General features: G+C 43.3%; 4 protein-coding genes across 5 annotated transcripts; 3 read left to right on the forward strand and 1 right to left on the reverse strand.

Annotated features, from left to right (window-relative positions):
• The first annotated feature begins 1,447 nt into the window (after nt 1–1,447).
• Nucleotides 1,448–2,433, forward strand: LOC125514768 (chlorophyll a-b binding protein of LHCII type 1-like). Its single transcript, XM_048680125.1, has one exon. It carries the CDS (start codon nt 1,523–1,525, stop codon nt 2,321–2,323), a length of 801 nt encoding a protein of 266 aa, XP_048536082.1. The 5' UTR covers nt 1,448–1,522; the 3' UTR covers nt 2,324–2,433.
• Nucleotides 2,434–4,715: 2,282 nt separating this feature from the next.
• On the forward strand, nt 4,716–5,517 carry LOC125514979 (cyclin-dependent protein kinase inhibitor SMR6). Its single transcript, XM_048680381.1, has one exon. It carries the CDS (start codon nt 4,879–4,881, stop codon nt 5,305–5,307), a length of 429 nt encoding a protein of 142 aa, XP_048536338.1. The 5' UTR covers nt 4,716–4,878; the 3' UTR covers nt 5,308–5,517.
• Nucleotides 5,518–7,811: 2,294 nt separating this feature from the next.
• Nucleotides 7,812–13,959, reverse strand: LOC125513271. 2 transcript variants are annotated; one of them, XR_007285842.1, is made up of 6 exons: nt 13,482–13,959; nt 13,143–13,221; nt 11,420–12,259; nt 10,953–11,210; nt 10,249–10,757; nt 7,812–8,118 (listed from the first exon to the last, which is right to left on the reverse strand). XR_007285842.1 is itself a non-coding variant. In XM_048678343.1 (5 exons), exons 1-5 carry the CDS (start codon nt 13,867–13,869, stop codon nt 10,598–10,600), a joined length of 1,725 nt encoding a protein of 574 aa, XP_048534300.1. In that variant the 5' UTR covers nt 13,870–13,959; the 3' UTR covers nt 10,182–10,597. The 2 variants fall into 2 exon arrangements, 1 of the variants encoding a protein (XP_048534300.1); XM_048678343.1 differs by lacking the exon at nt 7,812–8,118 and having other exon boundaries at nt 10,182–10,757.
• Nucleotides 13,960–16,548: 2,589 nt separating this feature from the next.
• On the forward strand, nt 16,549–21,820 carry LOC125513272. The gene has a single exon (XM_048678344.1). It carries the CDS (start codon nt 16,860–16,862, stop codon nt 17,595–17,597), a length of 738 nt encoding a protein of 245 aa, XP_048534301.1. The 5' UTR covers nt 16,549–16,859; the 3' UTR covers nt 17,598–21,820.
• Nucleotides 21,821–22,227: the final 407 nt, after the last annotated feature.

Here is a 22,227-nt window from a genome sequence, read left to right on the forward strand (position 1 = left end):
CACTACCATTCATGTGAAGTACAAAGGACCATGTGCCAAAGCATTCCCACTGCAGATTTGCCTCCCTCTGCTCCCAATTTTTCAGTTTTCACACCTGGCCCGAGGCACCCATTGTTAGTTACTCCTAGGATGAATGCAAAAGAAGGTCTAGTATATGAATCCAAATTAAGCCCTGTCCAAACCTGACGACTGAAACATCGTTGCGTCCTATGTGATTATCCCCATGTTCCATTACCATGTCGCAATCACCACCGACACGCCTGCTGCTGCGCTGCCCCTAAACCAAACAGGCTATCACCATCACCATGTGTGATGCCGCACCTACCTCTAAGTTAGTTTAAATTTCTTTCAGAAAATGTCTATCAACTAAGAACTACTACCAAGTTCCTAGATTTTTTTTAATTCTTATTCGTGCACCTGTGGGACGCTGTTCACAATATCCAACTCCAGTCCGAGATGCAGGCTGAGATGGAGTTCTTGGAGGCTTGGTGGTTCCCATTCCAGGAAGCAACTCCCAAAGGCCAAAGCGCAAAGGTTTCAGCTCAATGGCCATGTTAACCTGCTGGTGTCTAGAAGCAAAAGGACGCTAGAGTGTTTGCCAATACTAGTCAACAGCTCAGTGGAACTGAACTTTGCCCCTTCATGTTTATGAACTGCATCAATGGGTGCTGCCTTTTGGAACTGAATCCTCTAACATTAAGGAAAGTTAGAGAAGATACAATACCCTATCTTTCCTTCTTTCAATCCATATGATTAAGGCTAAAATGATTTAAATTAATTTGCAAGTTACAGAGTTAATGTATACATTCATAATCATTACATAGAAACACTTTCTTTTAAGGTTATAATAAATTAATAGTCATGTTTTTTTCTTATCAAACATAACCTGTTTTATTTATTAGCAGTATAATGAGTCCCTACTTTAAACTAAAATATATAGAATATTCAGATGTAAATTGGAATAAATGGATTTTATTTGACAGTTAAATGGAAAATTAAGATGGACCTACATTTTTCATTATGGTAAACAAATGGATATATCTAGCTTTATGTATGGAATTTGGCTCAATAATGTGATCTTTTACCGCAAGGAGATGGTACATCCTATTTAGATTTTCTGAAATCTAAAAGATACATGAGCGCGACAGCTCGCCGGAGTGCACACGGTGTGACGCCGCGCGATGCTTTCTGGTGCATGTGAACCATGAAGGTCTCACTCATAGACTTGATCCAATCAGCTGCCTCCAAGGAAATCCAGTCACATCCACTCCTGGACACAAGTTCACAGCCATACTCATTTCTCCTGGCTCTCATTACGCCAAGTGTTCTGAGAACCAGAGATCTATGCAGCACCAATAGCAGCAAAGCACAAGATTTTTTTCTCTATCCTTGTTTATCTTTACACACCAAATGGATTCCCTATGAAGCCTCCTGCTGCCTTAAGTAGCCACCACCCCCTCTTCTATCAAATCATCTCTTTGGGAACCCATACAGCACAGCAGACACTTTTCTTAGCTTTCCAATGGCGGCAGCCACCATGTCCCTCTCCTCCTCGACCTTTGCCGGCAAGGCGGTGAAGAATGTACCATCTTTGGCTCTCTTTGGAGAGGCCCGAGTCACAATGCGCAAGACTGCAGCGAAGGTGAAGCAGGTTTCCTCTGGCAGCCCATGGTACGGTGCCGACCGTGTGCTCTACCTCGGCCCACTCTCCGGTGAGCCCCCGAGCTACCTCACTGGTGAGTTCCCAGGCGACTATGGGTGGGACACTGCCGGACTTTCAGCTGACCCCGAGACCTTCGCCAAGAACCGGGAGCTGGAGGTGATCCATTGCCGCTGGGCCATGCTCGGGGCACTTGGTTGTGTCTTCCCTGAGTTGCTCGCCCACAACGACGTCAACTTCGGTGAGGCTGTTTGGTTCAAGGCCGGCTCTCAAATCTTTAGTGAGGGTGGTCTCGATTACCTCGGCAACCCCAGCCTCGTCCACGCACAAAGCATCCTTGCTATTTGGGCATGCCAGGTCGTGCTCATGGGTGCCGTCGAGGGGTACCGCGTTGCCGGTGGCCCACTCGGTGAGATCGTCGACCCACTCTACCCAGGCGGCAGCTTCGACCCTCTTGGGTTGGCTGACGACCCTGAGGCATTCGCCGAGCTCAAGGTGAAGGAGATCAAGAACGGTCGCCTTGCCATGTTCTCAATGTTTGGCTTCTTTGTCCAAGCTATCGTCACGGGCAAGGGCCCACTCGAGAACCTCGCTGACCACATCGCCGACCCCGTCAACAACAATGCATGGGCATTTGCCACCAACTTTGTCCCCGGCAAGTAAGGTGTCTTGAGACTGTGCTCGCCATGAGGCGCGTTGTCCTGTGGCCTGAGTTGTACTATCATAATGTAAAGTACGAGAATTTTGTGCAAAAGAATGGTTCGATTTGTCCACTTCCATGGCATGCCTTGCATCGGTCTGACCATTTTGTTGTGATCATGGTTCACGAGAACAGATAAATACTTCTGTGTGTGCTTGCTTAACTATTACCATATTGGTGGAAGACACATTTCAACTGATTCCCCTATTTAAAAGAGTGGCAACATGTAAACCAGGCTCTGGTGATTCATCCTGAGCTTTGCTCCTATGCCACCAACTTGAATATCCTTTCAGTGCAGCTTTGCAACTGCATGATCTAGCAGACAAGTTTCGTAGACCTATTTCCGCTCAGGCTCACTCTCAGTTCATCCAAATGCAAGAGAATATTATTGACTACTCATGGAATTCTGCCAATTACTCCTCCAAGAAGATGTACAATATTCTTATGGTTACTTTCAAGCTTGTGCACATTTTATCTTGCTTTGGAAGAGTGCCTGTCAACTCAAACAAAAAAAAAATTGTTGGCTGCTACTTTATGAGAGAGCTAACACCAAAAATCTGGTGCAGAGGAAAACATTTTGTCTTCCCCCTTGCAGTTGTGTCCTTTTCCATGAACAACCTGAAGAAACTCAGCTTCATCTCTTCTAGGACTGCAGTTTTTCTCGTGCATGCTGGAATGCTTTTATACCTCACAAGCCCAACCTTTGATGAAATTAAGCTTGCAAGAATAGCAATTAACACTCCATTTAGCATGGAGATAGTCATTCTATGCTGTTGGAATATATGGAAGATCGGGAATGATAAAATATTCAGAACAGAGAGGTCCTCTCCGGAAAGATGGCTTAGAAGTTTCAGTGAAGATCTTACTCTGGTTATCTATGGAGTAAAGAGAAAACACTCGGATAACTTTCTTTCTTGGATAGAAAATAGTTTGTAATCTTTCCCCTTTCCTCTTCTGTATATAGTCCCCTGTAAATATTTTTATGAATATAATTACATAGTAGGATCCTTTTCTACTGTTTTCTGGTAAAAAAACATATATAATGTGTTCAGAGAGAGTCAACTTATATAATGTGTTTATTCTTCAGGCTCTCCATCAAGGCAACCATCCCGAATGATCTCAATCCATTCGGCTCAACTGCAAGAGCCATGGTTTTGTTTCATTTTTTAATTTGCAAGAAAACAGAGTGTGGCCAATGATATCGCATCAGTGATTTTTCAGGACTCTCTTCATTTTTACTTAATGATTTGGACAATTCAGTGACAGATAGACATTGATCTGGTAATCAAGAATGGCTGTTGGCTATGAGACTGCAGCGAACAGCACGCACGTGCGTGTGGTTTGAATTGTACTACTACCATTCATGTGAAGTACAAAGGACCATGTGCCAAAGCATTGCCCACTGCAGATTTGCCTCCTTCTGCTCCCAATTTTTCAGTTTTCACACCTGGCCTGAAGCACCTATTGTTAGTTACTCATACGATGGATGCAAAAGAAGGTCTAGTATATGAATCCAAATTAAGCCCGGTCCAAACCTGACGACTGAAACATCGTTGCATCCTATGCGATCATCCCCGTGTTCCATTACCATGTCGCAACCACCACCGACTCGATTGATGTTGTGCTGACCCTAAACCAAACAGGCTATCACCATCGCCATGTGCGATGCCGCACCTACCTCTAAGTGAGTTTAAATTTCTTTCAGAAAATCTCTATCAACTAAGGACTACCAGGTGACTATTTAAAAAAAAAAAAACTGAACCGTGCACACCTGTGGGATGCTTTTCACATATTGACAATCCGATCCCCGCTAGCACGGACATCTTGGAAGATTGGTGGTTCCATTCCAGGAAGCAACTCCCAGAGGCCAGGCGCAAAGGTTCCAACTCAATGGTCATGTTAACCTGCTGGTGACTGGTGTCCATGGAAGCACAAAGTGAGGCTAGAGTGCATGCCAATACTAGTCAGCAGCACAGTGGAACTGAACTTTGCCCCTTCATCTTGATGAACTGCGTCAATGGGCGCTGGCGGGCGAGAGCGGAGTAGCAGCCATCTGCAGGGTATCTTTCAGGTGTTGGAGTGCTGTAGCTCTCTTCTATAAAGAAATGGTGTACAGTTTGAAAAGAAAAAAATCAGTGCTTGAACTATTTTTTATTCTTACACAATTATCACCGCGTGGCTGATAAATCTTTTTCACCTGATACATTATACCCCCATCCCCATGCACAGTCAGTCAGAAAGAGTCCAAGACTGTATCTACCCCAGCTAATCGCCCTCCCAGCCCAACCACCCCTACCACAGCCTTCACCCTCCCCTGTCTCCATTATATATTTCATCAAGTAGCCCCTCCTCACTTTCACAAAGGACCTCCCAAAAGCCTCTCCCTCATTTTTCTTAGCTGCCAAAGCTTTCATCTGCTGCTATTTCTCCACTCCACTGTTGTCTTCTCAGCAGCTCAATTTGCTCATCACACTCAAACACAAGGTAGCTAAGCCAGCCAGCTGCATTTACCGCGCTCATGGGGTTGCAAGAGATGGCGAAGCTGCAGCTGCACCACCATGGCGGCATGCGAGCTGCTGGCAACGACGGCGACCAGGCAGCAGGCGGCGGCGGGGGCAGGAAGAAGGCTGCGTCGGCGGCGGTCTGGATCGCCGTGCCGCTCAGGCCCGTCAAGGTCGGCCGCCGAAGACACGGCGGAGAGACAGAGGAGGAGCAGAAAGAAGAGGAAAAAGAGGAAGAAGAGGTGACGACGCCGAGAGGGGAAGGGTGCACGATACCCTGGGAGGCGGCGACGTGCCCGCCGGCGCCCAAGAAGGCGAGGACGGCGGTGGCGATCTTCGCCGACCGCCGGTGCAACCGCGACGACGGCGAGGCGGCGGAGTACTTCCGCGTGCCGGCGGACCTGGACTCCGTGTTCGCCGTCAGCCGGGTGGCCGAGGCGAACTGATTGATTCTTCCTACGCGCGCCTAGCGCTGAAGTGCTGCGAGTGCGAGCGATCAAGTCCAGTTTGAAAGACAGAGACAGAGGAGATGATCCAATAATGCAGCTGTAAAAATTTCGCATTGTCGATGCAATGGATTTATCTTAGTTAATTACATCTCTTTTATCAGTGTAAATGTAAATTAATCGAGGTCGAGGAGTGCATCTGTACTAGTACTGATTCGATCTGTCTTGCTCATTTGCTGGATGGTCAAATCTGCTGTTTGTCTAATCTTCTTTTCATGTCTCGTTAGGAGGGAAGTGGGTTTTCCCTGTTCTTTGGCAGATAGTGCACCTTTTAAGTTGGACTGAATTTCGCTGTGAAATTTTTGTGAGAGAAAATGGAAGACACCCACATCTTTATTTTTCTCTTGATAGTGTCTACATACTTTTCACGCAGTAATAATATGGACATTATGTATCCTGGGACTGTTGTCAGCTAATTTACTTTAAACGAAATTTAAACCCTGATCGTTGAACTAGCTAAAATACATCGAGTGTTTACCCTTCAGTTCAACACTTACTATGGAAAATCTCAAGAAAATCACAAGCCTCCATATGTATCTGGTAAACTATTCCCCCGCCCTCTCGGTCATTTTCTCAGATTGTTCGCTCCTGGTGCTCCCTCAACCCTCCTTTCTCCCCAGGATTCTTTTTCTCGCCACTCCTTAACCCCGGATGGAGCTCAAAGAGCTCATTGGAATGAAAATTCGACGCGCCTCCGAGCTCGGAGAAGATGGTGGGTGGGGTTGGGATGCATTTGGGCTCGCCTGATCAGATTCGTTAGCGGCGAGTCCAATGCAGCGACATTGCTGGCCAAAGTATTAATGGTAAATAATTAGCAACTTGAATCCCAAACTTCGAATGGATGAAAGCCGTGTTGCAATGCTTTTGGCCGTCCATATCTGTTGTGAAGTGTTGTGTTCATCTTGTGAAGGCATTTAGTGTTGCCGTGTATTGTTATGTATGTTGCCATATGGTACTCGCGACTAGAAAGTATCCAGCAGATATCACATTTCAAGCATCTATCCAATTCCTGATAAAATATAGTGTATTAAATTTCAAACTTCTAAACAATTCCCGAGAAATGGAAGTGCATTAGAAGGGTGATGGTCTATAAGCATGTGAAATTTGAAGCTCAAACTCATGCTCATTGGGTGGTAAGAGAAAAACAAATTATGCAAGAAATAGTGATATTGTGGTCAATATTCACTACTGAATTTGGTTATTTTATACCTCCCAAATGAATTTGATTTTTAACTTGGATTTTATATCGGTTTTGCTAAAGAAAATCTAGATGTGCTCTAAGTATTGCACATCTAAATGCTATATCATTGATATAGGTGTGTCTAGGACACATCTAGATGTGCCCTAGTTATTGTACATCTAAGTGAGTCAATCAAGCATAGAAGAAAAGAAAAAACAAAAATCCTCATACGAACTCCGCGTAAGATCATGAGAAACATATATATTTGTACAACATCACCTCCCCAACATATTTTTTCCAGAATTTTTAGAAACCTTAAAACAGGGAGTAGTTTGTACTTGCTTTACACTAATGTTCACTGTACCTTGGTTTCCACCAGATATTTTCTTGCAAACAATTTTCTCAAAGACATGTTACAACAAATAGAAACATATATATTACATATAAAAAAACGTATGCGTGTGTTTGAAAAGATTGCAACATTTTTTTCACGTTCTCTGGCAGATCATGAGAAAGTTATATACCCACGAAAAAAAACTGCACTTTGATCATTTGCTTTTGTTACTGAGATTGGACGCTCTAGAAGCATCGTTTAAGTAAGACTGGAGGCAGGAGGCAGCCGATTTCCCGCAACGGCCGCCCTACCGACGCTAGCACGTCCAATAAAAACACTGGTAGCATTTTTATGCACATGGCTATCCGTACTTGAACACACCAGCCAACCTCTAAGCCCGCCAAAATTTGAAACACCCAGTTCCAAACAGAAGATCAATTAAATCCCAGAAAACCTGCGTCACTTTGGTTGATAATAATATATTCAGTAGGTTTTTCTCTAAAGTGTTCTGCTTTCTCGAGCTTCCAGGGGGGAAATAATGTTTTGGTAGGATCCCAATTTCAAGTACTAATTAATTTAAACAAGAACAAGTTGCTGATTCTTTTGCATGTCCTACAAAAAAGAGTGACCTACTCCTTTTGTACCTGCAAAATTTATTAATTCGAGAAAAAGAGCAATGATTCATGCTGGCTTTTTTCAAACAATAAATATAACCATATTTTTCCCACCATTAATTTATAACAGGTTCTTCATGCCACAGGAGGATGTGTGTATCTAATCCCTCGATTGTATCGAGTTTTTACCAACTAAAATCATACACCAGATCCCAGACGCTCAAAAGGCCACCGAAAAGAAGGCAGAAGTCAACACAACAAACATATGGATGCTCATATAAGCTTACCAACTTGTTTCTTTTATACTCATCACTAACCTTGAAGATCAGATCAACAACAGCTCTCGTGTAGCGTAGGCTAGCTTCACTTCACCTATGGTAGAATGTTCTATTCCATTAAATACCTGGTCTCAGATGCTGCTGCATGGATGCGGCCACAGTTTCATGATCAGAGCAAATAGATGGATAACATGTCCAGCCAATATAAAATTCAGATACTAGTGCAACGGCTCCACTAGGACTTTGGCCAGTGGCCAGTGCTATCATTTTCTCCCTTGGATCCCTCTATGCCTGGGCCACCACATTGCTCAAAGGCAAGTTCCTTCCCGCTTCCTCTGCTTTGACCTGCACAGTGAAAAGGTATACTATTTACTCTTGTAAAGTTCTATGTACTACTAGTGTATTTTGGTCTGATCTTATGTTTGCACGATTGGTAACTGAAAATGATTCATTCTGTGAAAAGTCACTTTGGAAAGTATTATGCAAATCATGTCTGATGAAGTGAAAAAGGCAGTATCATATTGATCAGACCTTTTTTCACTATTATCATTCTTAATTATGACAGGTCAACAGAATTTCATCTTCTTTTTTACTTTCAGCAGAGCATAGAAGCACTTGTCCATGCATATATATTTCCAAGAACTAATGAGCGTGTAGAAGAGCACCATGCCAAAGATCAAGGGGAAGTAGTTACTCAATCAGATCTTGAAGGTAAAAAAAAAATACAATGTCAGATCCTCTTGCAGATAAAGCTAGGGTTGGTTATTCAATTTGGATCACGGCCTTAATTTGGTTATGTGTCCAAATGATGAAAGCTCCAGTTAAGGGTACTGGAGATGATTAGGGGGACTAGCCCCACTTCATTATGTCTGCCATTATAGAGCTTACATGTATAATCTATTGGCCCACTGTGTCTTTTCTTTAACTACACAACAAGAAACAGTACCAGCTAGTGTATGTATATGTTGATGTAACTAGACACCAATGTTTGTCGTGACTGATCTACTAAAATGGTGATCTAATTATTGGATTGGATGCCGTAAATGAAAGGATAAGGAGAGGTTGATGAGCACCAAATTAAGATGCACATCATCTCGAACATTGCGTCTTAATTAGTGCTATGTAACATGTTGAATGAAAACGACAAAGACAAAAACCAAGCATTGTTGAAATACATGCATGAGTTGGCCGAATGTGATGGGCATAATTATTATTTTTATTAAAAGGATCAATCCCCATTGCATGTGAGCATTATACAATGGTATAGGAAGGCTTAGTACCTAAGCTTGCTCTATCAAAATACTTCACTAGTACGACTAGGACAAGTTGTCTCTTTGTTTTGTGTTTATTCCTAAATTCACTCTGATCATTGCACTTATCATCATAATTATCCAACATGCTATTAATATCATGCCTAACTATGTTCATGTGTAATAATGCCTCCTTTTGCATTCATCATCATCAAGGGAGGTGCATTCATCAGGACCCAATGCAACATTAAGTGTAGTCTTTTCCTTCCAGCTAGTTAAGATAATATGACATGTCTCACAGGTAGGTCATTGTTCACCCTCTCATGCATGGCCCTACTGTGCTTTACCATTTCTGTAACAACACTGGATAAATCATGAGCCCTTTCCACGCCACTTTCATGGTTGTGGAGAAAGGTCTACGCAAATCATGTCTGATGCTGTGGTGCATGCACGTTGTTCCAAAACACATTGAAGTGGACAAAACATGGACATGCACATGTACAGATCCATGAGCTTGCATGTACAGTCACTTCATTTATCACAGGCTGGGTTTGGTTCTTTTCATCTACCCTTGTAATTATCATATACAAATAAAAAAATACTAGGAGTTTGATGACATACCATGTGATCAATAGGCCAAAATAGTGGACAGTTTGCGCAAAATTATTTAACTGATATGAACAAATGTGATACTGTATATTTTTCAAACCAAATCATACAGTCAAATGCAATTAAGATGAAATTACTCTTTTAGGAAAAAGGAACATATGTACACATCCATGCATCAATGCATGTGACAATCTGGGTGGAGGAATCTAAGGGGTTGATGTTATGTTACAGAAGGGGGCAAGCCAAGCACTCTTGTACCTATGCAAGACCCCAGCACTGTTACCTTTATTGACTAACAAAACCATTCATATTTTTGTGCTTGCTAGTTGCTCCAGACTATATCTGATGAATGTAACCAGGCACCACAAATCTTGCAAGTTGCAACCACCATTCATAATATTAATATATAACATGGTTGCATTTGGGTTTAAGACATCAGCAGAGACTGATTGATCTGCAGTTTCCTAGGAATCAGTTATGTTATTACAAGGATGCTTCATTTGCACCAGGCTATAAGAGTTGGAGAAATATATTTTTACCAGAAGAGTCGAAGAAATATAATGCATCACATATCACTCCATAAATGCATTTCAAGGACTAAAATCTAGCAACATACCAGAATACAGAATACAAGCAGGTTAGTGGGTTGGCCATTAACGCTGTATAGCTACAACAATGTGCCAAATACTTCTTAGAGTAGATGACGAGAAGGCTGAAACCCCTATCACCAAAAGCAAGCTGAATAAGAACTCCGTCTGTCACTCAGACTTGTGTCAACAGGAGGGAGTCCAGAAATCTTGCAGTGTACAGACGGGATAACCAGCTCGCCAAACGACTACTAAACTGAGATAGGCAGGAACAGTGCTTGGTATATATGATTAGGGTCTACACCAGAGATGCATGATACAATGATCAGTCAGCGGCTTGGGGCATCATGAGTAAAGTATTAGCATCTTAAAATCGAATCAACGCTCCAGAGACGAAAGACACATTCCTTCAAGAGACGAGCAAGAAAGAGGGAACTCATCCTTGGCTGAGCTAAGGCATTCAGTAAGTTCATTTATCTGCCCGGCCATCATGTATAACTGTTCAGCCCGATATTTGGATGACCACTCCTCTACTGTCCTGAAAACAGAAGGAAACAAACACAGGTTACTGCCATTGTGACTTCGCACATAACAGACTTGCAGGAAATACAATCATCTGTCCAAATTTCATATTGAGGTACAATTAATGCTGTAGACAGTATGGTAGGTATGTAAACATCAGTATACTTCCCATCAACAAAAAGACTAGGTGTAGGTTTAGCATATACCATACCTTAAGTCTGTTTCTGAGGCACTACTGCAGTTAGAATACAGGAGCTTAACAGTAGGCTGCAGATGTGCTGTCACATGTGAACCATCCATTTCATTTTCATAGCAGTAACCAGAAAACATCCATGCTTTTGAACTAAGGAGGACTATTTGCAGCATGGGCCTTTTGGTTTTCAAATCTCTCACTATTGTACGAAAAGATATTTCATCTTCAGCAATTTCAAGCAACAAATTAACAAATAGTTTTTCCAATGTGTGTCCCCTGCACATAGATAACCATGCCCCATGTCAGTGATGAAATCAACTTATGAACACCAAGCTAGTGCAGAATATCCATTCAGAGAGTTACAAGGAGCAACAGCTCTAACTGCCAGACTATGTATAAGAGTTGTCATTTAACTTCCTTTTTTCAATCATTAGGAGTGGTTACACCAGTTATCTCAAAACTAGAGAGAAGCACATATAGAGTACCTGAACACATCATGAGGACCCCCAACAGGAAGGTCTGAGGATGTGTAACATTTGAACAGCCGTACCCGTCCATCTGATGGAGCATCTGAATATTGCGATGGGTATGATCCAAGAGATGACGAGCAATGAGAACATAGAAGCTCAACCCAGTTAACATCTTTCACAAGGTTTGATTCTTTAACGATAAAGCTACTTCCAAGAGAGATACTTTTTGTTAACTTGTAATCTCTTTGGTTCTCCAATCCAGCTTTTCCACTATCTCCATTGTCACCGCAGCAACTGCATGGATCTACCAGATTCGAATCAGCCTCTTGAGAAGTTTGCTCCATGTTTTCAATAAAACAGTCACTTGTAGACTTCTCAGAATTCACATCGCCACCATTATTCAGCTGGATAGTACCACACTGATCAGTCCAAGGAGTGCCTCCATTTTTTTCAGTATTATCAATACAAGGACCCTCTTCCAAAAGAACTGGAGGTTGCAAGTGATTAGAACCAATTTTCTTTTCATGGCATACCTCCTCTTCTGAATTATTCAATTTTATCTTCTCGGCAGTATGATCGCTTTCTAGAGTAACATTAAACATAGCTTCTTCTAGTGCAACAAAATCAACACTGGGCACTGAAGTATCTACTCTCGACACTATATCAGTCTCAAGATAATCCTTCTCTATAATAATGGAGGTAGCATCTAGTAGAGTTGTTCTCTGCAGGCGACCGTATGCATTGATATAGTGTGATATTAACTTCTCACTTGCCCCTCCGAATGATGTGCAACATCCACCAAACCAATTGTCAGCCACATCCTCCCAATTTAAAGATGGCATTTCCACAACGTCCCTGAAAAGTAGTTATTTTAAACATGAGACTCGCCAACGAGATAAGGTTCATATGAAGCTTTTGGACCATTATAATACTGATGAAACATAAGCTGTGCACCTAGTTTTCACGTCCAGTACAAACTATTAGCACCCATGAGTTGTAGATCGCACAAGCTCATGAGCAGGCTGATGATATGTGAGTAATTACCTAATGCTTAAATGCAATAAGATACTCTTAGTGTTAGTGATCTGTAGATTGCAGCTATTTTTAGAACTTAGATTCTAGAAATTATCTACTGAACCAATAGTATATCTTCCAAGTGGGACGAGAGAATAAGACTACACCATAAAGCGCTTCCTTACCACTTCCCGTGTTGCTCCTCAGACAAAATCAGCCACTTCTAATGCTTCTTTAGAACATTTACATTCCAACAGAACTTCGTAAACCACTACGATGCGATGACTGATGAGCAGATCCATCAACCAATAGTAAGTTCTCTCCAATTTAAAAGCAATGGAGATGATATGAAAGTGCAAGGCATCTCTGAATAACTTACTTATTACATGTGAAAAAGAACAGGTTGTGCGGGAGAAATAAATAATGATAAAAAGTTTAACTTGATTATGAAAACTTTTATTGCACTTTCCACTAGATATTAACATCTTTCCAGTTTCTGCAAAGAGATGCAGTTTGATTAAGATCGTGATTCTTCATTCTTGCATAGCACACTATCATGGGTTTGGATATTGCTAAGTATGAAGTACTGAGTGCCAGCAATTTGATTTGAGTAGGTTCAGTTTCCATGAATTTTTTAACGTGTAAACAAGTGAGACATGTAACTGAAGAGTAAAGACTGCACCTAAAGTGTAAAGCCCCAACCACAAGGTTCCCAAATGTCTACCTTAGTGGCTGTTTTGTCAATCTTGCTGAGCATGTTTTGCAGTACAAATGGACATCTCCAGAAGATAGAGACTTCAAATCTGCCATGAAAAAGAACCAACAAAAATATCTCAAAATTGATCTGAAACATGGAGATTCAAAATGAGGAAACCTAGCTCTGAACACTTCACTGTCATTTGAAAGTAGAAATCAGATTATAGTCTTCACTAAAATATACGGGGCTATGGTAATCTGTGAGTGATTATTGAGTACTGAGTCAATTTCAGTTGAGGAGGCAATTGGGAAACTAACTAAACCTCGCTTAATCTCAGAGGGGAACGGAAGTTAACCAAAAGCTCACCATCGCGGAGGGAGAGGGGCGCGGGAGGGCCGGCGCCGGGGAAGGCGGCGGCGACGACGGGATGGTCGACGGGGAGGACGAGGGTGAGGCGGACCTCGAGGTGGTCCCCCGCGGCGCGGCACTCGGGCGGGGCGGAGGGGTCCACGAGCACCCTCGGCACGGGGACCCTGAGCGATACGGGGTCCGACGCAAGGGAGAAGGAGAGGAGGAGGAGGTCGGCCTCGAGGCGGAGGTCGGCGCGGAGGCCGGAGGGCGCCGCGGCGGAGAGGGCCGGGTGGGAGAGGTAGAGACGCAGGAGGGGGAGGTGCGCCAGGGTCTCCCACGTGTACCGCCACTGCCGCCGGTGCGCGCTGTCGCCGGCGGCGAGGAGGGAGGACGAGGCGGCCATGGCGGTGGTGCTCGGCGAGGCGCTGCCGAGTGAGGGGTCTCCTGGGCTTTGGTGAGGTTCTAGGTCAGGTCCCCCGCGTCGATCTTGCCCGTCCATCCTTGAACGGACGGAGGGAAGCTGCCCTGCAACGGGTCTAGTGCTTTAGGCCCGGCTAGAACATTCCAAGCCAAGATCAGAGTCGTGGTTTTAGTTCAAATTAGGCATTTTACAGTTTATTTCGTCCATACACATGTAAAATAGGCACATATCATCCCGTCAAAAAGAAAGAAAAAACTAAGCGCATATCCTACGGATTAGTCTCGTTGTTTGAATTCCCGCAAGCAGACGCAAATCAGGGATTTGCGGGCGTTCGGAACGCTGGCCCGTACACATCCGGTCCCACTTTAAAACCTCTTCCGTGCCATCGATCTCTCCTGCACAAAGCAGTTGTCACATATTCATGTCGATCAATGTCGTTCCAGAAAACCAGTGCCGCTTTCATGTCGATTTAGAGCGAACGTGACCTCTCATGGTGTTGGCATTAAAGCGGCGCGCCGGCCGAGAGCGTTGCCCACGTCATGTCCCTGTCTCGTCTTTTTAATTTTTGTTTTTTTTTCACTTTTTTCCTTATATGTATTGAAATATACAAACAAAACTGTTCAACCATTGAAAAATATCCATACCATTAAACAAATATTAATTATATATTTTGGAAATGTTTAATGTGTATAGAAAATAGGTGTGCATAAAAATGTACAATGTGTATGGAAAATTGTATCATGTATTTGGAAATGTTAAATGTGTATAAAAATGTTTTATATGTATACAAAATGTATCATCTGTATGAAAAATATAGACATCAAAACATATATTAATCATGTGCTTGAAAGTTGTTAACCGAAAATCTGAACAATTAAATTAGTGATACCGAATATTCAACTGACCTATTAATTTCTTATAATCTGCTCTACAAGAAAAATGTTTCTTCTGTATACAATAAATGTATAATATGTATAAAAAAAGTGGACATCAAAACATATCTTAAAAAAATGTCGATCATGCATTTAAAAATTGTTAAAATATGTATAAGAAAAATGTTTCTTATGTATATGAAAAATGCACAATTTGAATGAAAAAGTATGCATAAAAAATATATATGAGAAAATGTTTATCATGTACTTAAAAAATTATTAAATGAGTATAAAGAAAATGCTCCTACTGTATATGAAAAATGTACAATCTGTATGAAAAAAAGACTTCAAAACATATATTTAAAGAAAAATGATCGTGTATTATAAAAAAATGTATAAAAAATTGTTCAGGTTGTATACAAACTACAAAGCATGTGCAATGTTTATGAAAGGGATAAAACAAAGAAAATTAGAAAAAAAACAAAGAAACCCGAGGAAAAAGAAAAGTAATAATTGAAAGTGCAACTAATTCTTGGATGGTTTTGGTAATTAATAACAACATATATGCCATTGATCTAATGAACATTGATGATAGATTTCAGAAAAGACAAATGATTGGCATGGCAAGGACTAATGGATGTGGACCCCTCAAAATGTCAAGGACAAACATTGGCAACCCCAAGACTCTACATTTTTGGTTTAGTGATCTAGGATCATATTGAGTCCCTTAGGAAATCCAATATTGTTAAAAAGGGATGGGGTATTGATGATGAGGTTGTTGCTCAAGTGCTTAGTGATATCGCTCCAAAAACCCTCAGTCATTTTTCTTAAAACACATATGTCCAAACCCTAATTCTCATTCTTGGTCCCACCGATATCATCCACTTCAGACCCACCGAGATGACCACTTCATTGACACAACCAAAACCCTAGCAATTCAGTTTGACCGAAAAGGATCTCGGTCCCACCGAAATGGCATTACCAAGTTTCTGTGATGACACTTCTTCACTTCGGAATCACCGAGTTGAAACAATCAGAATTCCCGAGACTAGGTTTTGCCCTAGCCATTGCACTTCGGTCCCACCGAGTTGTTCCACTTCGGTCCCATCGAAAAGCCCAACGTTCACATCTTTTACACTAATCGATCTCACCGAGTTTATGTTCGGTATCACCGACTTGGGTCAAAAGTGTGTAACTGTTGGATTTTGGGTGAATCTTTTACACTAAGCTTTTACACTAATCGGTCTCACCGACTAAGAGTGTAGTGGTACTGATATACGTCTTTAGTTGATGCCATTGTAGTTTGTGTTTTGTCCTGGCTGGATGGCCAATTTTGTTAGCTCTTTCTATTTTGAGAAGGCCCTCCGATATCAATTCCTTGACAAAAACTTATCCTGTCAAATGGCCTCGGTTCAGTTTTGTTGGAATTTAATTACACTGAACTGTCTAGAACATGTGTTCAAATTGGTACCATTACATCTCATAACCACACTACAATGTTTCTCTTTCAGTCGAGTCTTAATTTTGGTCAAGATTTGTTGTAGATTTGTCTTAAGTAATCTGCAATTTTTGTCTTATGAAGATTATAGTCTCGGGTCTAGCTTGTGTATGTTAGTGGAATTTTCTTATTTTCTGGGACTGGGAAAGTTTGATCATTGTACCACTAACAAGAGAAAAGCTAACATTGCTACAACCTGTGCAGAATCTGCTCATTAGCGAGTGGAATTCTGTCAACGCCAAGGCCTCTACGTCCAGCCCACAGGAGGAAGCACCATTCGTGACCCAAGAGGGAAGGCCCAGCAAGCGGGCCCATCATCCATCGACAAGATACGCTGAGAAGGATTGGGTACTGAAGTGAGTCTTTATAAATAGCGCAACTGTGTAATTGGATGTTGGCGAATTGGTAATGGCTGAGGCCATTGGCTTGTAAATCAATCCTTCCTCTGTAATCGAATACATCAAAGAATACAGAGTGAATACGAGATGCCGCCATAGCTTTCCCCTTCCATCTCCAATCCCTAGCTAGATCCTAACAATTGGTACTCAGAGCCAAAAATTCCCCACCACCCTTCCAATCTCGAGCCGGAGCCCGTCCACGAAATGCGTCTGGCGGCGGCGGCGCGCCGACGGCACGAGCTCATGGAGAATCTCACCCCGGAGGGCAAGGCCATCTACGAGACGGTGTCCCAGGAGAGCGAGGCCGCCCACGCTCGCCACCAGAAGGAGCTCGACGCGCTGATTGTGGCCGCGGTGGGCAGCGCGGTTGAGGCGGCGGTGGCGCGTTCGGTGGGCGCGGCGGTCGACAAGGCGGTGGGCGCGGCAGTGAGCACCATCATCAACGACATGCAGGCATACACAGACGGCGCCGAGGCGGAACTGCTGAAGCAAATCCACGAGCTCCGCAATTCCAAGGGATTTACCTCGCGGGACAGCGACCAGGAAGTTTTCGATCGGTCGCCCAAGGGCGCGGTGGATCGAGCGCCAATGAGGCAGCGTCCGTCGACGACGACGCGGGGAGCAGGATTCGGTATGGCCGCGCCATATGTCCCTCCTCCGGCCCGGGTAGTCGCTGAGGTATCTCGTCCCAGCTCGTCCTTCTCAAGTTTACTGCACCGCGAGAAGAGGAGCAGCTCATACTCGTCATCAGGGCATGGCAAGCCTTCCTCTGTTGATTTTCCTCGATTTGATGGCGAGAACCCAAAATTGTGGCAAACCAGATGTGTGGATTACTTTGAGATGTTCGATACAGACCCCGATCTATGGATTGCTATCGCGGCTATGAAGTTTGAAGGAGCAGCAGCTCGCTGGCTCTCATCTGTTCAGCATAAATTTGTGTGATCTTCATGGGAAGAGTTCTGTGAAGCTGTGCTTAGCCATTTTGGACGGAACCAACATCAGTCCTTGGTCCGTAAACTGTATCGCCTTCATCAGACCGGATCAGTGGAAGATTATGTTAGTCAGTTTTCTGAACTTATGGACCAGTTGACTGCTTATGAACCAGAGCCAGATATGCTGCACTATACAACCCGTTTCATGGATGGTTTAAAGCCAAGTGTGCGTATGACAGTAGCGGTGCAGCGACCTGCTGATCTCGACACTGCTTATTCCATTGCTGCAGTACATGAGGAAATGGGAGAGCTCGATAGTGATACTTATACGTCTGGTCGTCGCTCTTTTTCCTCATCGGGGTATGGGCGTTCTGACAAAATAGTTCCTGTCAAAGCTATTGAGGAAACTAGAGACAAGCCTAAGGTGAATGCTCTAGAGGATAAGTTGGCGACACTTAAGGCTTATCGCCGAGCAAAAGGCCTTTGTTTCATTTGTGGTGAGTGCTGGGGTCGAGATCATAAGTGCAATCAGACTGTGCAACTGCATGTAGTGCAAGAGATGCTAGAATTTTGTGCCTTGGATAATGGTGATTCTGAGGATAGTGATATGGATCTGATGGTATTGTCAGCTGACACACAAACTGCAACAGGCGGCTCTTCGGCTATCAGGCTTGATTGTCAACTAGCTGGTCATAAGGTCATCTTCTTGCTTGACTCGGGAAGTTCCCACTCATTCATCAGTGATCGTTTAGCAGCTCATGTGCCTGGTATGCAACAGTTGCCCAAACAACAGAGTGTGAGAATTGCTGGTGGTGGACAATTGCAGTGTACACATGTTATTCCTCAGTGTTTGTGGTCAGCTAGCGGACATGAATTTGATTGTGATTTCAGAGTGCTACCATTGAAACATTATGATGGCATAGTGGGAATGGATTGGCTTTCTTCTCTCGGCACTATGCAAGTGAACTGGCTTGAAAAATGGTTGGCATTCGAGTATAAGGGAGCTCCAATATTTTTGCAAGGACATCCCCCTGCTTCATTTAACTGCACTGTGGTCGAGCTTCATTTGGTTCAACCAGCTAGTGACAAGAGTCCTATTGTTCCTCTTCCGGCACCTATATAGGAACTGTTGGATGAATATGCTAGTGTGTTTGCTATTCCCACTTCTCTTCCACCGCGACGAGCTTGTGATCATCACATTCCTCTGATGGAAGGAGCTCAGCCAGTAAATATCCGACCCTATAGGTATTCTCCAGAACTAAAAACAGAAATTGAGAAACAGATAAAAGAAATGCTGGAATCTGGAGTAATTTCACCTAGTTCAAGTCCTTTTGCTTCCCCTATTATCATGATTCGCAAGAAAGATGGGACGTGGCGACTCTGTGTGGACTATCGGCACCTTAATCTGATCACATTGAAGACCAAATATCCCCTACCTGTGATTGATGAGTTACTCGATGAATTGACAGGAGCATCTTGGTTTTCAAAGCTTGATCTCCGTGCAGGTTACCATCAAATTCATTTGGCTCCGGGTGAAGAATATAAAACAGCTTTCCATACGCATAATGGACATTACCAGTTTAATGTCCTAGCTTATGGTCTAACAGATGGCCCTCCTACTTTTCAATCTGTCATGAATTATGATCTGGCTCCAGTGCTACGTAAGTGTGTTGTTGTATTCTTCGATGATATACTCATCTATAGTCAGACATTGGAAGATCATATACAACACTTGAAAGAGGTGCTGCAATTGCTTTAAAAACACCAGTGGCAAGTCAAGAGCTCCAAATGTGAATTTGCACAACGTCGTATTGCTTATTTGGGATATGTGATTGATGGCAATGGTGTCTCTACTGATCCAGCAAAAGTATCTACTGTGCAAGAGTGGCCAGTCCCTGCTAACCTCAAGGAATTGCGTGGGTTTCTTGGACTATCTGGATATTATCGCAAATTTGTCCAACACTATGGTATGATTAGTCAACCTCTCACTCAATTGCTGCGCAAGCATGTCCCTTTTGTGTGGTCTCCAGCGGCACAACAGTCCTTTGATCAACTGAAGCAAGCTCTTACTACAACCCCTGTCCTAGCCTTGCCAGATTTCTCTAAGCAATTTGTTATTGAAACTGATGCAAGTGATCTAGGAGTGGGAGCAGTATTGTTACAACAGGGCATCCTCTGGCATTTGTGAGCCGTGGATTGGGCCCTCGCACTCAAGGGCTCTCTACTTATGAAAAAGAGTACACGGCCATCATTCTCGCAGTTGAACAGTGGCATTCTTATTTACAGCATGCAGAATTCTTGATTCTTACAGATCACAGTAGCTTAACTCATTTGAGTGATCAACGTTTGCATACTCCTTGGCAGCAAAAGGTGTTTACCAAGCTCTTGGGTCTTCAATTCAAAATCCAGTATAAAAAGGAGCAGAAAACCGTGTTGCAGATGCTTTGTCACGCAGACCATCCCCTGATGAGCACTTGTTAGCCATATCCCATCACCAACCTGCTTGGCTTCAGGAGGTATTGGATTTGTATCAAGACAATGCAACAACTCAAGAACTGCTCACTAAACTAGCTGTGCAAACTAGTGTGGATGATTCTTACTCCTTGAGGGATGGTCTTATTCATTACAAGGGGCGTTTGTGGATCCCAGAGGGCGCTGAACTCACCCTCAAGCTGCTGGATGCGTTCCACACAAGCCCTATTGGTGGCCATTCAGGTGTACCAGTGACCCTACGTCGCTTGAAACAATTGTTTTACTGGAAGGGCATGCGAGCGCAGGTACGACATTATGTGCAAGAATGTGTGATATGTCAAGAGAGCTAAGCCTGATAGAGCTCTTTATCCAGGCTTGCTTGAACCATTGCCTGTTCCCAAATGTTACTGGCAAATGTTGACAATGGATTTTGTCGAAGGCCTCCCTCACTCTGGCCGCTACAATTGCATTTTGGTTGTGGTGGATAAGTTGTCCCGTTATGCTCATTTTCTTGGTCTGCAACATCCTTTCACAGTGTCGACTGTCATTTCTGTGTTCATGGACAATATTCACAAATTGCATGGGATGCCAGAATCAATTGTGATAGATCGTGATAGAATTTTCACAAGTCGCTTCTGGAGGGAGATGGCAGCCTTGACAGGTACTAAATTGCGTATGAGCTCGTCTCATCATCCTCAAACTGATGGTCAATCCGAATGAGTCAATCAGTGCCTCGAAGCTTTTTTGCGTTGTTTTACTCATGCATGTCCGGTTAAATGGGCTCAGTGGCTCTCCTTGGCTGAGTATTGGCACAACACCAGCCCACACTCTGCTCTGGAAGGGAAGTCTCCTTTTGAAGTGCTTTATGGCCAGTCTCCTCGTACATTTGGCATTTCAGCAGATGACACGTGTACTGTCCCGGATTTGGAAACCTGGTTGCATGATAGAGATTTGATGTTGCGTCTTTTAAAGCAACATTTGGAGCGAGTCAATTCCAGAATGAAGCACCAGGCCGATAAGAAACGATCTGACCGAGTTTTTGCAGTGGGAGACTCAGTATTCCTCAAGCTACAGCCATACATACAATCTTCTGTTGCCCCTCGTGCGCATCACAAGCTGCTGTTCAAATATTATGGACCATATCGGATCCTTGAGAAAGTTGGCGCATCAGCTTATCATTTGGCACTCCCACAAGGCAGCCGCATCCACCCTGTTCTTCATGTTTCCCAACTGAAACTTGCTCTGGGACCAAAAATTGCCAGGTACAGTCTGAACTTCCACCTATTGACTCTCAGTTTGCTGTCCCTGTGCGTGTTCTGCAGAGGCATTTGCGTCGCCGTGGCAATGAAGCTGTTCCTCAGGGTCTCATACAATGGTCAGATCAGCCTGACACACTGGCTACGTGGGAAGATCTTGAGGAGCTTAAGCAAAGGTTTCCACGAGCTCCAGCTTGGGGACAAGCTGGTTTTCAAGGAGGGGGGAGTGTCAACGCCAAGGCCTCTACGTCCAGCCCACAGGAGGAAGCACCATTCGTGACCCAAGAGGGAAGGCCCAGCAAGTGGGCCCATCATCCATCGACAAGATACGCTGAGAAGGATTGGGTACTGAAGTGAGTCTTTATAAATAGCGCAACTGTGTAATTGGATGTTGGCGAATTGGTAATGGCTGAGGCCATTGGCTTGTAAATCAATCCTTCCTCTGTAATCGAATACATCAAAGAATACAGAGTGAATACGAGATGCCGCCATAGCTTTCCCCTTCCATCTTCAATCCCTAGCTAGATCCTAACAAATTCTTTTGTTCATCTTTTTTATTTAACTTATTGCAGTAGGTTTAAATATATTTTTGGGTGGCAGGATGAGTCAGCCCCTGTTCCTATCTCCCTCCACTATCTCAGGTACAGAAACTATTATGTCATGTTAAATAGTTGTGCGATTATAAATGGTTAGTGGAAATGTAAATAGTGAAAAAGTATATGCTAAATTTCTTCTTGGGGTGGCAGGATGAGTCACCTTCTGTTAGTGATGCTCAGTTTTCTTTCAGGATGAGATGAAGTCACTGAAGCGTAAGAGAGTTGAAGCACCGAAAATGCATAGGAGCTCTCGGGTGCTACGCCCCCCTATATTCAAAAATAATTTAGTAATTAAAAAAATCAAAAAATCCTGGAA

This window comes from Triticum urartu, chromosome 6 (genome assembly GCF_003073215.2).
Source record: "Triticum urartu cultivar G1812 chromosome 6, Tu2.1, whole genome shotgun sequence".
NCBI classification, from domain to species: Eukaryota; Viridiplantae; Streptophyta; class Magnoliopsida; order Poales; family Poaceae; genus Triticum; species Triticum urartu.

What these genes read in the sequence shown, in the direction of transcription:
- LOC125513271 (XM_048678343.1), bottom strand. Translation starts at nt 13,869, where the DNA reads ATGGCCGCCTCGTCCTCCCTCCTCGCCGCCGGCGACAGCGCGCACCGG. An exon ending in GCCCCTCTCCCTCCGCGATG is followed by an intron (nt 13,222 to 13,481) that starts GTGAGCTTTTGG and finishes TTTTCATGGCAG; the next exon opens with ATTTGAAGTCTCTATCTTCT. An exon ending in TTGACAAAACAGCCACTAAG is followed by an intron (nt 12,260 to 13,142) that starts GTAGACATTTGG and finishes ACTACTTTTCAG; the next exon opens with GGACGTTGTGGAAATGCCAT.
- LOC125514768 (XM_048680125.1), top strand. Translation starts at nt 1,523, where the DNA reads ATGGCGGCAGCCACCATGTCCCTCTCCTCCTCGACCTTTGCCGGCAAG.
- LOC125514979 (XM_048680381.1), top strand. Translation starts at nt 4,879, where the DNA reads ATGGGGTTGCAAGAGATGGCGAAGCTGCAGCTGCACCACCATGGCGGC.
- LOC125513272 (XM_048678344.1), top strand. Translation starts at nt 16,860, where the DNA reads ATGCGTCTGGCGGCGGCGGCGCGCCGACGGCACGAGCTCATGGAGAAT.